Source organism: Staurois parvus, unplaced genomic scaffold (genome assembly GCF_062004578.1).
Source record: "Staurois parvus isolate SC_StPar_1 unplaced genomic scaffold, SC_StPar_1.0 ptg000352l, whole genome shotgun sequence".
In the NCBI taxonomy this organism is placed as follows: domain Eukaryota; kingdom Metazoa; phylum Chordata; class Amphibia; order Anura; family Ranidae; genus Staurois; species Staurois parvus.
This window is the reverse complement of record NW_028318148.1, coordinates 3,528,335-3,543,172: the sequence shown is the minus strand read 5'-3', so window position 1 is coordinate 3,543,172 and position 14,838 is coordinate 3,528,335. Positions and strand designations below refer to the sequence as shown.

Genomic DNA, 14,838 nt, shown 5'->3' with positions numbered 1-14,838 from the left:
CAGGACGTAGGGTAAGTAATCCCAATAGAGAGGGTCAAAGGCTTTAAAAATGTCGAGGGAAAGAAGGAGGCCTAGGATCTTGCATTGGTTCAATATATGGATCAAGTGGATCACTTTCCTGATATTGTCACTTGCTTCATGGCTGGGCACAAATCCTACCTGGTCCCTGTGAATCAGAGAGCTCAAGTACCTACTGATGCGGAAATTCAATTTTCGCCAGGATCTTAATGCAATCATCATTCAATAAAGAGATTGGCCTGAAAGCTTGGGGTCAAATGCGTCCTCAGAGGATTTGGAGATCATAGTCACATGTGCCCATAAAGATTCCAAGGAGGGCAGAGAGCCACACTTTAAGGCAATAAAATATGAGGTCAGGTGTGGAGTTAAAATAGAAGAAAGTTTTTGGTAATAAAGGCCAGAGAAGCCAACAGGTAATGGGGCCTTTGAGGCACGAATGGATGTAATGACCTGGGCTACCTCTAGATCAGAGATATCAGCATTTAGGGCCTCCTGGGTGGTCTTGGTTAGAGAGGGGAGGCGAAGGCCTTGGAAAAATTTGATCTGCAAGATCAACCGAGAAGGAGGCTGGTTTATCATATAATGAGAATATGAGAAGATTAGCAAAGGAGGAGGAAATCTTAACAGGGTCTAGAGTTAAATCTCCTTTAGCTGTACGCAGGCAAATCAAGGTGTGAGAGCGTCTCGCTGCATTTAGTTTCCTGGCCAGCATTGTACCAGGTTTGTTGGCATAGGTATATAACTTATACTTGGTCCATCTGAGGACCTTTTCAGCTTGTCCAGTTGCTAGAGGGTCCAGTTCTGCCGCTAAGGCTTTTCCCGGTTGGAGGTCTTATGGTTGGACATGCATACTTCATCCGCTGTGGAAAGTTGTTGGGATAGTTCTGTGAATCATTGTTTTAGTTTTGTGAGTCGTCATGTTCTGACCTGCTTCCTCTCGGAAGCTAGCTGAATCAAGTGGCCTCGAAGAGTAGCCTTATGGGTCTCCCACAGAGTGACTGCTGAGGAGACAGAGCCGGATTATCAGAGAAAAAGGTTTGAATGCAAGACTGAATCTCAGAGCAAGAATCCTTAGAGGTGACGAGGCATTCGTTTAGCCTCTACTGGAAAGGAGGGCAGATGAGGCCGGAAAGTGTAAGAGAAAAAATGATGGGATCATGATCTGACCACGGGGAGGCAGGTATGGTGATAGTATCAACCAGGGAAATGCAATGTAAATGCATAAAGATGTGATCGATTCTACAGAAGCTGTGATGCGGGTTTAAATAAAAAGTGTATTTGCAACCCCTAGTTTCCTCCTCTAGCAGGCCATGAGGTTGAAGCAGTTTCTGCATCTGGGCTTCCAGGGTAGAGTCCTGAGCTATGGTTGCTCCTCGGGCATAGCGTCAGTCCAATGAGGAAGCTAAGGTGACATTGGAATCCCCATAAGGATTAAGGTGCCTTTGGTTGAAAAAGTTTAAGGAAATATGGATCATTTTCCACTCCAAGAGTGGACCACATCCCAAAATGTAGCATATCTGTTGCAGGGGTACTCCACTGCTGGACACATGGTTTAATAATAAAAAACTTGGATATACCTGGAGAGAAGGGGGGAATGCCATTGGAGGTGGGAGAGGAGTTCCAGTCCCCTCCGTCATCTCCAGTAGGATCATGCAGGTTTGTTACTGAAAAAAGTGAGAGAAAAATTGCAATTGCTATTGTAAAGTTAGTTGCCAAAGTGTTGTAATCAATTTTCAGATTTAGGTAGGGGCTTATGTCAATAGACAATTTTTTCTTGTATTTGGAAAAGCCTTTTCTTGTCAAAGAAAGGTTGCTATTTAAACACATGTATGTGCATTTGAATAGCAAAAGCAACATTTTAATATAGCACTGCCCCAGAAGGATCTTCTGGATTTTTGTGTTCCCCTGCACAGCCAGGCAACACGCATTTCCAACTTGCATCCACAGTCAATGACCAGTCCATGGGCTTGTCTCTTGTTTTATTGAGGGAAAAACAGCTTGGATGGGAATAAAGGAATATGGGATGTCCAACTTGACTTGAAAGAACAATTTGAGGGCAAACTTTCTTCTCTATGTACACAAAAACTGCAGATCCTGAACTGTACTCCTTTCAGAATAACCAGCCTCTAGATGATCAGTAGCAATGGTTCCTCTCTTGGGAGTTTTATGTCCCCTGAATGAGACCCATAAAGTCCCAACACTTTGTAAGAAAGTACCAGCACACCTGGCTGCTTTGTGAATTGTCCCAGAGCAAGGAAGTTAGGTTAGCTGTGACTGTCCTCGTGAAAGCACTCTGGATACTGCATCTGGCATTCCTTTTAGGCCCTGGAGGTGTGAAAAGTGTAGAAAACTTTGAGGACCACTGTGACTACACGGTCTTCTTAGCACAAACTCCAGACTGTATTTCCAGGGGAATTTACTTCCAACAGACTGGTAAAGCACTTCCAATACTGATCCCAGCACTAGCACATTAGCACAAGATTATCCCAAGCAGGGCTAAAGGTGGGCCAAAGCTGTCCCTCCCAAATGGCTAGCTGGGTATTGCACCTGGCAGCCTCCCTCCTATAGGCTTTGGGTGGTAAACGTAGAGGTAGACTGTCCCTTGAAATCCTGCTGCTAGGACCTCCTGCTGATTACGTCCTCCTTTGCAATACAGGGTGTCTCCTGGATACGATTAGAGGGTGATGAAGATCCCTCTGATCAAACTGCTCTTTTCCTTCCTTCTTCAGCTTCTGCCTGCAGGCAGGGCCCCCTTTGGACCTCACAGACCTCGACTCAGCACTCCATCCTTTCAACCAGTAACAAACCGCTGCTTACCCCAGGCTCTTCAATATTTATTGGCAGGTCTTACCACCACACCAGGCCTCCTGCCTTGGGATTGGTCAAACATGCATGAATTTTTGAGATGCCCAGCTCTGTACCCCTCGCCCACTAGCTTCTAGACGTTTCCATGGACCTCCAGAACAAGGGGGAGGCAATAGAGGCCTGATATGCAGAGCCTTCCAGACTGACCTGAGCTTGCGGGATGTACAAGCAAGCAGATATACTGACAGGCCGGGGGGGGGGGACCTGCATGGCACCAGCAATCTGCTGTTTGCTGGTTTTATGCTTTAGAGGCTCCACAAACAAAAGATAATACATGCACATTTTTTTTACCTGCAAACAAATGTGCATTTATTATTTTTTGTTAAAAGGTGAACTTATCATTTAAAAGAAATCAGTATCAATCTTGTCAGAAGGAGCTTTACAAAGCTGTGTAAGATTCTGCACCATTTCCTAACCTCCAGAGCAAAGCTATTTGCCAGTACTCAGTCTGTTGTTTTAGAGGTTATATATTATTTAATGTAGGTTAAAATAGTGTGTCTAGTGGATGGGGTAGAAATATATCAGTGCTTATGAAGAGAAAATATGGAATCCATGTCACACACAAACTTTCATTATTTACAGCGTCTGCACGCTTCCACCTCTCTGAGCTCCACAGTGAATAATTGAATAGAACATGATAAAGCAGTCATGTACAGTTCAGGCTGGAGGGAATATTGTCACGTATCTTCTCACGTGCTGCATGTCCCAAGCCAAGGCACTAAGAGCCTTACATCTTCGTTTCCTCCCCTAGCATGGAGGTGGTAGCCACACTACAGGAGTGAACCATGCATGTCATAGTAGGTACCTTGCAGCACACAGACAGAATTACTGGCCTCATAATCCCACAACAAATGTCTGCCGATAAAGCTAATGAAGTACAGAGAAGCCGCCCGCCAACCTCTGAAAAGCAAAGCGCGGCTGGTTTTACGCTGGTAATCGAATTTATCCTGGCGTTTCGAGCTCGGGAGGGTTCATCATAAAGCAATTTAGTGTTTGTTGGAATGCACATAATTAGATTTGTTTTGTTTGTGTTTGTAATGCAGGCAAAGTAATATTAACATACTGCTTCGGATAAATGAGACATTGATAATGGCTTGGGAGGGATTTTCTGGTACTTGCCTTCTTGTGCTTATTTTCATTCACACATTTAAACATTTTTAAGAGAACTTTTAATGATCCTTTAAACACATTTGTATTGAAGAACTTTTTTCAACCCCTGAAATAAAAAAAAAAAAGTTTCACTTTAGGCTTGCCATAAATGACTAAACTTTCCTTTATTGCCTATTGGAGTCTTTCTGATGTTGAAACGCAGTGCCTCAGGAGGTATGCTTGTGGTACAGGGGGATTTTCCAACCTGCTTGAAAATCTCTGTTTTTTTTTAGTTGGATAGAGAATTTAAAGTGAAACTAAACCTTTCTTCCTGACTTCCTTTAGAGGGTCGATGTGTTGTTCTTGATTATCTCGCTGTATGTAGGGAATGTAGCCACCTTTTTTGCTTGCTCCTGAGATGGACTAGGTACTATGGGCTATGATATGTGTTGTGTGAATAGAGCAGTTCTCATTTCAGCAACTAAAATGCACTGATTGTTGTAAACATATGAAAGTGGAAGGGAAAAGAAGAGGTTCGAGAGCTCACAGAGGACATGAAAAGGAAACAGAAAAACACAGTAGGAAACTATTTCATGAAAAATAGAATACATGGCCATTAAGTAATGGATGTGTATATATTACTTCTGGTGAATAAACATATTGTTTAGTGTAATTTTAAGGGTTAAACCCCTGCTAGGATTTTTTTTTTGCTGTCTATGTACCATTGGGGACATTTACCTTCAATCCCTAAACACTAGGGATGCACTGATACCCTTTTTTGATCAGCGGGTACATGTACCAATACTTTTGTACTAACCGATACTTTGCGGTGCAATTTATGTCAATACAAAAATGTATGGATGCAAATTGCACAGCAAAAATAATATGTGATTTGAACAGGAATGCGGTGCAATTTCTGTGCAAATTGCATGTGGAAACCTCCATGTACCAATCCCATGCTATCACAGAAGGAAAAGCTGGGGATTTGACATTCCTGCAGTTTTATCTCTTCTTAGTGCAGGGATGACAGTATGGGCTAGACGTCTTTTGATGGTCAGCAACATCCGGATGCTGATCAGTCAGAAGCCATCCAGCCCATACTGTCAGTTCTGCAAGGAGAGGAGAGAAAACTGCTTTGCAGGTCTGGGAACTTTAAATTCTTGTGGCTTCCACTCCTCTCCTTGCAGGGATGACAATGCTAGATGGCTTCTGACTGGTCAGCACTGTCATGATGCTGACCAGTCAGAAGCTATCTAGCCCATACGGTCATTCCTGCACTGAGAGGAGAGAAAGCCACAGGAATTTCAAATTCCCAGCCTTTCCTTCTGCAATAGCAAGGGATTGGTGCAGGGATGTTTCTTGCACAGCTCCTGTGTGAACTCAGGCTATGACAAGCCTGGGTTCACACAGGACAGGAGAGGTGGGGAAACCGCATGCAATTTGGGCAGGAATCGCACCAAATTCCTGTTCAAATCACATGTTTTTCTTTGCGGTGCAATTTGCAAATTGCATCAACACAAAACAATTTTGTGTTGATGCAATTCGCACTGCAAAGTATTGGTTTCAGTATCGGCACAGATACTGGTATCAGTGGATCCCTACCAAAGACCCAACAGGACAGACCCAACTTCACAATCTGACAGTACCAAAAGAAACATACTCATAATTCACCAGTTCCAGGTCTGCCTCTAGCCACATCCACCGTAACAGCCTGATGAAAAGGGAGGCGTTTCCTCCAAAATGCGTCAGATTTGTCTACCACCTGCAAACTTTTTCAATAAAATTCTTTACTATAGCCACAAGTGTGATGAACTTTTATACTGAGCATGCCTCTACACTCATCCAAAATTACCCTGCAGAACATCTTTCCATTGCTTTCAAAGAGGCAGCAGCCAGAGACCTATCAAGTCTCACTCACATCACACCTCCATTAGTCACAAACCCACCTGAAGGGTAGCACAACCAAGGTCACTCCTACCAGTATCAGACTATACACTAGTCCAGCATGGTCATATACACACATCAGAGACCCAACAGGAGAAAATCTCCCAAAGTGAGGGGAATAGACAGTTTCCCTGGAAGACATTTCCCCTCGTCACTTTTTCTGGGGTCAACTCTAAACATTTTTGATTTCCTGTCACTTTCTTTCTCAGTGACAATGGTCACCAGTACAGAGTGGTGAACCTTTCCAGTGAGGATACAGAAACAAAAACTTTAGTGAGGGTCTAATCCTTACCCACTTTATCCTAAACTAAAGCTAAAAAAAGACTTTGCCTGGAGATACAGTTAACTGTAAACTTGTTGTGAGTATTCTATATGCCCATATGTATGTTTGAAATTTGTCTGATAGCTAATAAATTAAAATTTTTATTAACACACACACTTGCAACATAAAGGGCAGATAAACGTATAAAGGCAATTGTTATTACTAGCAGCTGAAAAGCACACCATTATTACAAAAAAAATCCCATCATGTATGCATTAAACAAAAATCATATCTGTGCTGAGAAAATACATAATGTAGATTGTTATTGGTCAACTTTTGTCATAATGTTATTTGCCTGCTATATTCTGTCTCCTAAATCAATGACTTAGAACAAGATTGTAGATCAGGAGCTTTGCATGAAATGAAGCCAGAGACAGCCAAGCAGCTAGCATTTTTAGGCAGGTCATCAGTTTCTTTAGTCCATGTATCTGTCATGAAAGGTTCACTTTAATAGTGAAGAGAACAGACTAAGATTTGTCTCACTTGTACACTCACAACCTGCCTAACGGTGTAATCAATAAATTAATTAACTGATAACCCACCTTAACCTGTGCACTGCATGGAGATGTTATTTGACTTGGCAGAATCGATGGTAATATCGCACCACTCGCTCTTGCAATTAATTATTTTGTGTATTATTTGTGCAGACAGACACCAACAATTAAAAGGTGAAAATGCAGATTTAATTATCATCCTGTTTAAAGACCTTCCAATCACAGAAAGTCACCTGGGCAATTTAAAAATCATGATTTGTTTCCCTCTTAAATGCCACGCTGGGTGGTAGAGATCAATAAAGCTCATCTGTGTTTTGTAAATAATTAATTACCTTCTACCTTACTCCAAGGGTCAGTCCAGTCACAATTTGATATTTATAGGTAGATGGTGGCAGACTAAGGGCCCTCTCACACTGCTTCATTGAAAAAATACAGTAAGGGCCAGTTCACACCACAAAAACGAACTACTGGTGCGTTCCAGAAGCATTTTTGCTTACAGTTCACACCACAAAAACCCACTCTGGCTGCATTTCTGCTTGCACATTTTTTATGCGTTTTCAGTGTGTTCCAGTGTGTTTGTTTCCTTTTGTGTTTTTCTTTTTTCCCAAGGTTTCCTGTTTGTTTTTTGTTGTAATGCATTCCAGTACATTTTTAAAGTGTTCCGAAGCTTTTTTGATGCATTTTGCTGCATTCCACTACTGTGCAGAAAAGTGCTGCATGTTCTGCTTTTTCTCTGCACTGGTACTGACTGCACAGGTGTGAACTATGCCATTGAAACCCATATAATCTCCTTTCCATGCGTTTTTGATGCAGAAAAAAACCTACTGGACTGCATCTGGTGTGATCCGGCCCTTAAAATGCATATGCATATGCATTTTTTATACATTTGGTTGCCTGATTCCAATCATGCACCAATGTAACATAGACATGTGACTCAAAAGTGCATCAAAAACACAAATGGATATATTTTTCATGTATTTTTGTTCTGCTTTTTAACCACTTCCCACTCTTTGGCCATTATATACGGCCTTGGCCAGGATGATGTTTACATCTTTGAAGCTGGCAATTCCCTACAATGTAAAAGTGATCTGAGGGGCTATACAGCAGCTGGATCACTTTTACAGGAAGAAGAAAGGAGCCCCCCCATTGCCTTTACCGGGCTCTCTCGCCCATCGAGGAGCCCGGTAATAACGTGATTGGAAACATGAGATACCCAAGACAGAGTGAAAGGAACTGAGGTTGTTCCTTTCCCTTTGTAATGTCAGAAACCAGAAGCAACAAAGATTTTGTCAGTTCCTGTTTTGGTTCTGTGTTTACAAGCTGTTACCAGCTTGTGAAAGCCTCTGATCAAACCGATCTCAGTTTGATCAGATGCTTTGGAGGCCTGAGGAGAGATATGGGGTCTAATATACAGTATCCAGGTATCTCCATAAACAGGCCCTGTCATGGCCCATGCTATCACAAGGGATGTTGTTCTTTCCTTGTGATAGCGATAAAGTTGATAAAGTATCAATGTAAAAAATTAAATAAAATAAACATTTTTTAAACACCTCTTCCACCTGTGCACCAGATCTCCTGTGTAACTCTAAACTGATAACCTGTAAAGGCTTTTAAAGTGTTGCATATGGATAATGTAATGTATCTTAGTTTCCATGGGTGTGCACAGTCTTAAAGTCTGACATGTTGAAATGCTTCGATACCCAAATATGATACCTTTACGGTGCTATTTGAGCCCATACAAAACTAATGGGCTCAAATCGCAGTGCAAAGAATGCATATGATTCAGACAGGAATTGCACCGCATTCATGTCCAAATCAGATGAAAGTTTCCCCCACCGCTCCTGTGAGAACCCAGACTCAGATCACATCAGCCTGCGGTCGCAACTCTTCACGTAGTACACAGGCCCTAGGTGTGGTCATGTAAATTAGATCTAGTTCCCAGCATGCTCCAGGGCTCTCCCTTCACACCCTTTCGCTTCTCATTCTGTATGGGAGGAGTGACAACATGCAGCGAAGTGTCACCAGGTGGGCGTGTCCTGTATGCCAGTGAGAATGGCAAAGCTGCTCTGTGCAGTGTACTCAGTAGAGACGGAGAGAGCCAGGAGAGTTTGGAGATCCCAGAGCCGGACATAGATACATCACATGCACTCTCTCCGGAGCAGGGATCGCTCCATACACAGGATGCTAAGAGGGGATGACAGCAGATGCAACGATGACAGGAGGAGCTCCCTGTTGGAGATGCTGATACTTGTACTCAGCCTTAAAATAATGGTATCAGTGCATCCTTACCAAAATTAATCAAAGTGTACATGTTTGACAGAAATGTCAGCATTGCCCTGGGGGGAAAGTAGTTAAACACCAAAAGTGCATCAAAAACTGTTCAGTCCATAGAGGCCCTAAATCACACACTGATGTATTTTATCTATCTGGGGCTTTATTGCCAAAATACCCAGTTCCAGCTCCTAGATCTGACCAGCTGTAGTCATTGCAAGGAAATCTCACCTGCTCTTTTTTTCTCTTTAATTTGCAATTAAGGGAAGGTGATACCCCCTTATCTGGTTCCCATGTCAGGGGAGGGAATCTGAAGATTGTTTGAAATTGAGAACTGAACAATATAGGGTTAATTTACTTGAAGCAGAACTCTAGTTAAAAATCAAAAGGGGGATAAGTACTATCTTCCAGCAGATGGTACTTATCCCCCTACCTAAATTATTTTTCCTTGAGCTCCCACACCTGTTCACAGCATTTTTCTGCAATGGCAGAAGACCACAAATAGCTATGGCTACACTGAAAAAAACCTAAATGGCTTGGAGGTCTTGGCATACTTGATATAAAACTACACCACAGAACAGTTGCACTTCAGTGGATCTTTAAACTGGCAGTTTCAGTCTTCTTCAAAACTCTGGGTCCCTCTATATAAAACACTGGCAGGTCGTAACCTATCATATGCACCTTGGGTGAGTTTGGGAGATAGAGGACTCTCTGATTGGGCATCTCCCTTGACTACCCATACCCTTAAGGTCTGAGATAAGCTGAACAGCTCCTTGTCGCTGGCACCCCAGGTGTCCCCACTGGCTCTGGAGGGAGGCCACCTGGGGAGAGCTTGACCGTTCTTGAATCCTGGGCTTAGGATGGGGTTGTTAGCCTTGCCAAATTTATAGAAGGAGACACTTTGGTTTCGCTGGCTTCTCTTAGGGAACTATATGACCTCGTCCCCTAGATTTATGGTGTTACTGTCAGTTATGCCTTTTTTTCTACTCCCAGGGACTCCATTCTTGGACTAGGTCCACTTAAACAGCATTTGAATGCCTATGGGCCGCTCATGACCCTACCCCACATATGATCTTGGTTCTATACAAGTTACTACTTTCAATCTAAACCGAGTGTTATTGGGGAGTGGGAATGCAACCTACAGTGTGAGTTTACTGAAGAGCAACTGCAACACCTATACCGCCTGACTCACTCTAACTCTATAGACACAAAAACACAAGAAAATAATAGCTTGTTGACCATCTGGTATTGAGTACATGTAGCTCTTATCTGGATCTATCCCTCCACTACTGACCTTTGTTGGAGAGGTTGCGGCCAGAAGGGTACTCTCCTTCATTTGTGGTGGGAATGTCCCAGGATCAGACCCTTTTGGGAAGACATATGGGACCACATAACTGAGATTCTGAAAGTGGACCTTCTTCTCTCATCGCCTCACTTCTTGCTCCATGTCCCCACAATTCCACTAGCTTACTATAAACATAGCACTCTTCCTCGTTTGCTTAATGCAGCCGAGCTTCTGATTCATTGGAAGAGCACTCATGCTCCTAGTCGTGGGGACTGGATCAAGAAGGTGACTGAGATTAAAAAGGGGTGGATAGCCAAATGCAAGGGAATGGGAGACTGCTTTGAATCCATCTGGGTGCCATGGCAGCAGCAGTATACCACTGAGTCAAACGCGACCCCCTCTAGCCTTGACATTGCCTTACTAGCTTAAGCCAATCCATCCTTCCAGCAACTTGTCCAGGTGAACCAATGAACCTGAATTTTTGACCTTTCCTAACCAATACTGTATCTTCTGGGGGCCTGTATTTCCAGCCCACCGGGACTGGATGTGGTGGAAGATTATGTGACTTTTAGTCTTGTCAGCGTCCTTTTCCCCTTCCCTTCTTTTATTTTTTATTCCCCCTATTTATCTTTATTTATACATTTGTTGACATTTACTGGTACACTCTGATTCAGATAATCTACTGGCTGTCTCTCTGAGGTGACTTAGTTGGTACATTTTGATAACCAGCCACCACAGGGAGGTACCTCACAGCTTTACTGCCCAAAATACAGACATGGTGGTACAGCAAAGAACGTACAGATAAGATATGTTTGTTGTTCTCACTTTGGCCCATTAGGTATGTACATATATTACTTTTTGGGGCTGTTGGTTCCCCAATACATATCCCAGGCACAGGGTGTGCAGTATATTTTGTTTTCTAGCAACTGTGATTGTGACTCTTTCAAGTGCTGTACTAAGTGCCTTTACCGAATTCACAGAACTGACAAATGCTACGTGTGCCTTTTTCTCTTTCTGTATTTGAAAATCATAAATAAAGATTATATAAAAGTTACCCTTGCCGTGAGGATCCCTGTGCTATACTTACTATATGTCTGGCTGTCCCGGCAACTGGCCCTCTTCTCTTCTTTCCGATGCTTCAGGTTGTGGGTGGGTCTTTGGCATTCTCACAATGTAGGACTGCTGGTCATTTCTACATGATGACCTCAGAGTACCTGTGAAAGAAGGAAAGATAAGCTGCTTTCGGGGACTAGTCATGCATTTGGGAGTAAGCTTGCAGAGTGAGGAATAAGGTAAGTCAAACTGCTTTTGGAGTAGAGCATGCTCAGGTTGCAAAGTGAATTTTTACTTCTACAAATGCTTTTTTTCTTAGCCTATTTTACTTTGAATAGTCAATCATGTGCAAGGAAAATAAAGAAAATAAAAGGACATTTGCTTGCTTGCCGATGCTTCAGGTTGTGGGTGGGTCTTTGGCATTCTCACAATGTAGGACTGCTGGTCATTTCTACATGATGACCTCAGAGTACCTGTGAAAGAAGGAAAGATAAGCTGCTTTCGGGGACTAGTCATGCATTTGGGAGTAAGCTTGCAGAGTGAGGAATAAGGTAAGTCAAACTGCTTTTGGAGTAGAGCATGCTCAGGTTGCAAAGTGAATTTTTACTTCTACAAATGCTTTTTTTCTTAGCCTATTTTACTTTGAATAGTCAATCATGTGCAAGGAAAATAAAGAAAATAAAAGGACATTTGCTTGCATGATTGAACGATTGAAGTTAGAATAGCTTCACCTCATTTACTAATCATTTTGCAAAATGAACATTCACTTTGATTAGTGAATGAGGTGAAACTGTGCTGACTTATTTGGATATTCTGTGCAAATTTAAAAGTAATTTTTTTTAATTAAATCATATTTACCTAGGTGGATGCAGCATCAATCCAATGCTGCCCCCGCCGGATCTAAGGGTGAGAACTGAGCGATCAGACACCTCACTTAAGCCAGCCATAGATGTTTCGAATCTTGGCCGGTTCAGAAGGGACTGGCCGAGAGTTGAACCACCTACGGGCAGACTGATTGTACCCAATTCGATTGTTGTACAACTAACATATGGGCTTTTTCATGCAATTATTGCCAGCGGCTATAGCTGACAGTGTGTATGGGGGAATTTAGTGATTTAATTCCTGCAACCTCGGGTTATAAAATCGCATAGTCTATGGCCTACCCTACTAGGCTAAGTGAAAATTCTCTTTGAAAAGTGAAAATACACTACTTTGTTAAGTCAACCCCAGTGGCTCCTTTCCTCAATGCAACACTTGAAAAGGTGGAAAAAGGATCACCTCTATAATACTGATCAATGTTGTTTGTGTGTTCAATGTATACAGAGGTGTATGAATACAACCCGAAAAAGTGTTTTTTTTTGTTCACTAGTATTGTGTCACCAGGGAATGGTGTCTGATTACAGTCACTGTAACCAGATAGTTGCATGGTAGTCCTTTAGCAGTGAGGCTGAACCTGATGTTAACTATAAACCTTCTGTGCAATATATTCCTTATATATATATATATATATCTCTGTTCCACTAGGGTGAACTTGGTGCAAATGGTCCCAGAGGTGAAGATGGCCCTGAGGGTCCAAAGGGGCGCAGTGGTCCTTCTGGAGAAAATGGCCCACTCGGACCAGCAGGTGAAAAGGTAAGGTCTTTTGAGAAGCATTGGGGATTTAAGGAAGGCAGAGTAGCTAAACAGAGGACCTCATGAATTAAACATTAAAGAATGTCAGAAAATATGTGAAAATGTGCTTGTTGTTCATTTATGTAGATCATCAACAGTCATTACATCTTATTTCAGCTACTATGATTATTTGAAAATTGGGATTGTAGTAGGGAGTGGCTGTCGTACAAGGTGATAGGTGGAGGAAGGGTGGTGGGAAGTTCGTGAATAGTTAGAGAGCAAATAGAAGAGGCATTGCACTTGTCTTGTTCCTATATTATGCAGCCACATACTGTAGCAGTGAGGAGGGTTATAGACATTACTATACAAACCTTAAGCCAGATAACACATTTCCAGCATATGTGTTTCAACTGTGTATTTAGCTGTTCAGTTTCAGTTGCCCTTGAGCTCGTCTTGGAAAATGAAAGATATACACCATAATTCTGTAGACAGTCATTGTTCTAGCCTTGCCTCTGCCACACATGAAGGTAATGGCATTTTTTTTCTTTATGAGAGGTCAGAGGATGATGTTAAACAACTTTTTTTTATTAAATCCTAACAATTTATTTCGTCCATTTAAGTGGGAGAATCTTTACTAAGCTTAAAATCTGACAAACGAGCGGAAGGGTTGAGGAGTGTCAGAGTGATGGAGGGAAATTTTATAATTGCATGTACGTAGGTAATGGTGGGAAGGCAAGGTGAAGCTCTTACCAGATCATTAAAAATATTTTCTATGACTAACATATGCCTGGCGCAGAACACAGACCTGAGGAGAAAAGCTGATACAATAATTGGCTCGCATGCACACTCCCCTTTCACTATTTGGCAGGATTTTTGAAGTAAGCATTTGCTCCTCATAGTTGCATTATAATGAGAACTTCAGAGGTAGAGATCCATTGCTTATTCACTTCCTGCTCATAGCGCTTTTCTTCTGACAGCTAGACGGGTGCAGACTGGAAAATGTGCAATTATAGCAGTGATGGGATATTTGCATTTTCTTCTGTCTTGTAACTCCAGAAGAAAATCTGATTGTTAATGTAGATATGTGGTTGTTTACGTACTTCTTTTATGTCAATGGGGGGATTTTTATTCTATAAATGGTTTTCCATCCATATTGTTAGTATGATTCTCTGTAAGGCTTGCTCTAGTTACAAGACAGTAGTTGGAGGATGGCTTCATCTGAGTGCATCTATCCATTGAGCAGACATTATCACTAATGAAATTAACTCAGGGAAGGTAAAAGGGATTTCCCCCAACATAGAGCAGTCCAGACTCTCTGCAAAAGTTGCAATTAGTTAAGATAAAATAGCTTGGCATTTTGGAGAAAAACAATTGCAGGAATCAAAACACCACAACAAAATGTATTTAAAGTACATCCATAGTAAGTCTCCGGTCACATCGCTGCGATTTAAAACCGCACAATTTGTGTGCAATTTCAGCATGATTTCAGGTGCGATTTCTGAAGACTTTATTGGTACTTGAAAAGATTTTCAACGATTTCTTGCAATCTGCAGTACAATTTCCATTATATTCTATGTATGTGAAATCGCATCAAAATAGCAGAAAAAGTAATGCAAGAACTACTTTAGAAATCGCAAAATTTAAGTCACTGACATTCACATTCATTAAATGCGATTTCAATTCCCAAATCACATCTGAAGTCGAGTAAGTCTTGAACAGAGCAGGAAATGCTAAAAAACCTCCAAAGTGAGGGGATTCCTGTCTTAAAGTACCACTGAAGTCTACCCTTCTCAAATGAAGGTTACATATACACCAGCTCTGTGCAGATCAATTAACTCACCTGTGTTAATTTTGAGAAAAAGGTATTCCAAACCTCTGGCCAGCAC

General features: G+C 41.9%; 1 protein-coding gene across 2 annotated transcripts in view; it reads left to right on the top strand.

The window, feature by feature from the left end:
- COL5A1 (collagen type V alpha 1 chain) overlaps positions 1-14,838 on the top strand; it is a 298,677-nt gene that overhangs the window by 205,773 nt on the left and 78,066 nt on the right. For both annotated transcript variants that reach the window (XM_089684686.1, XM_089684685.1), the window contains exon 30: positions 12,866-12,973. In XM_089684686.1, the coding sequence (XP_089540812.1) occupies positions 12,866-12,973 (108 nt within the window). The remainder of the gene's footprint in view (positions 1-12,865; positions 12,974-14,838) is intronic.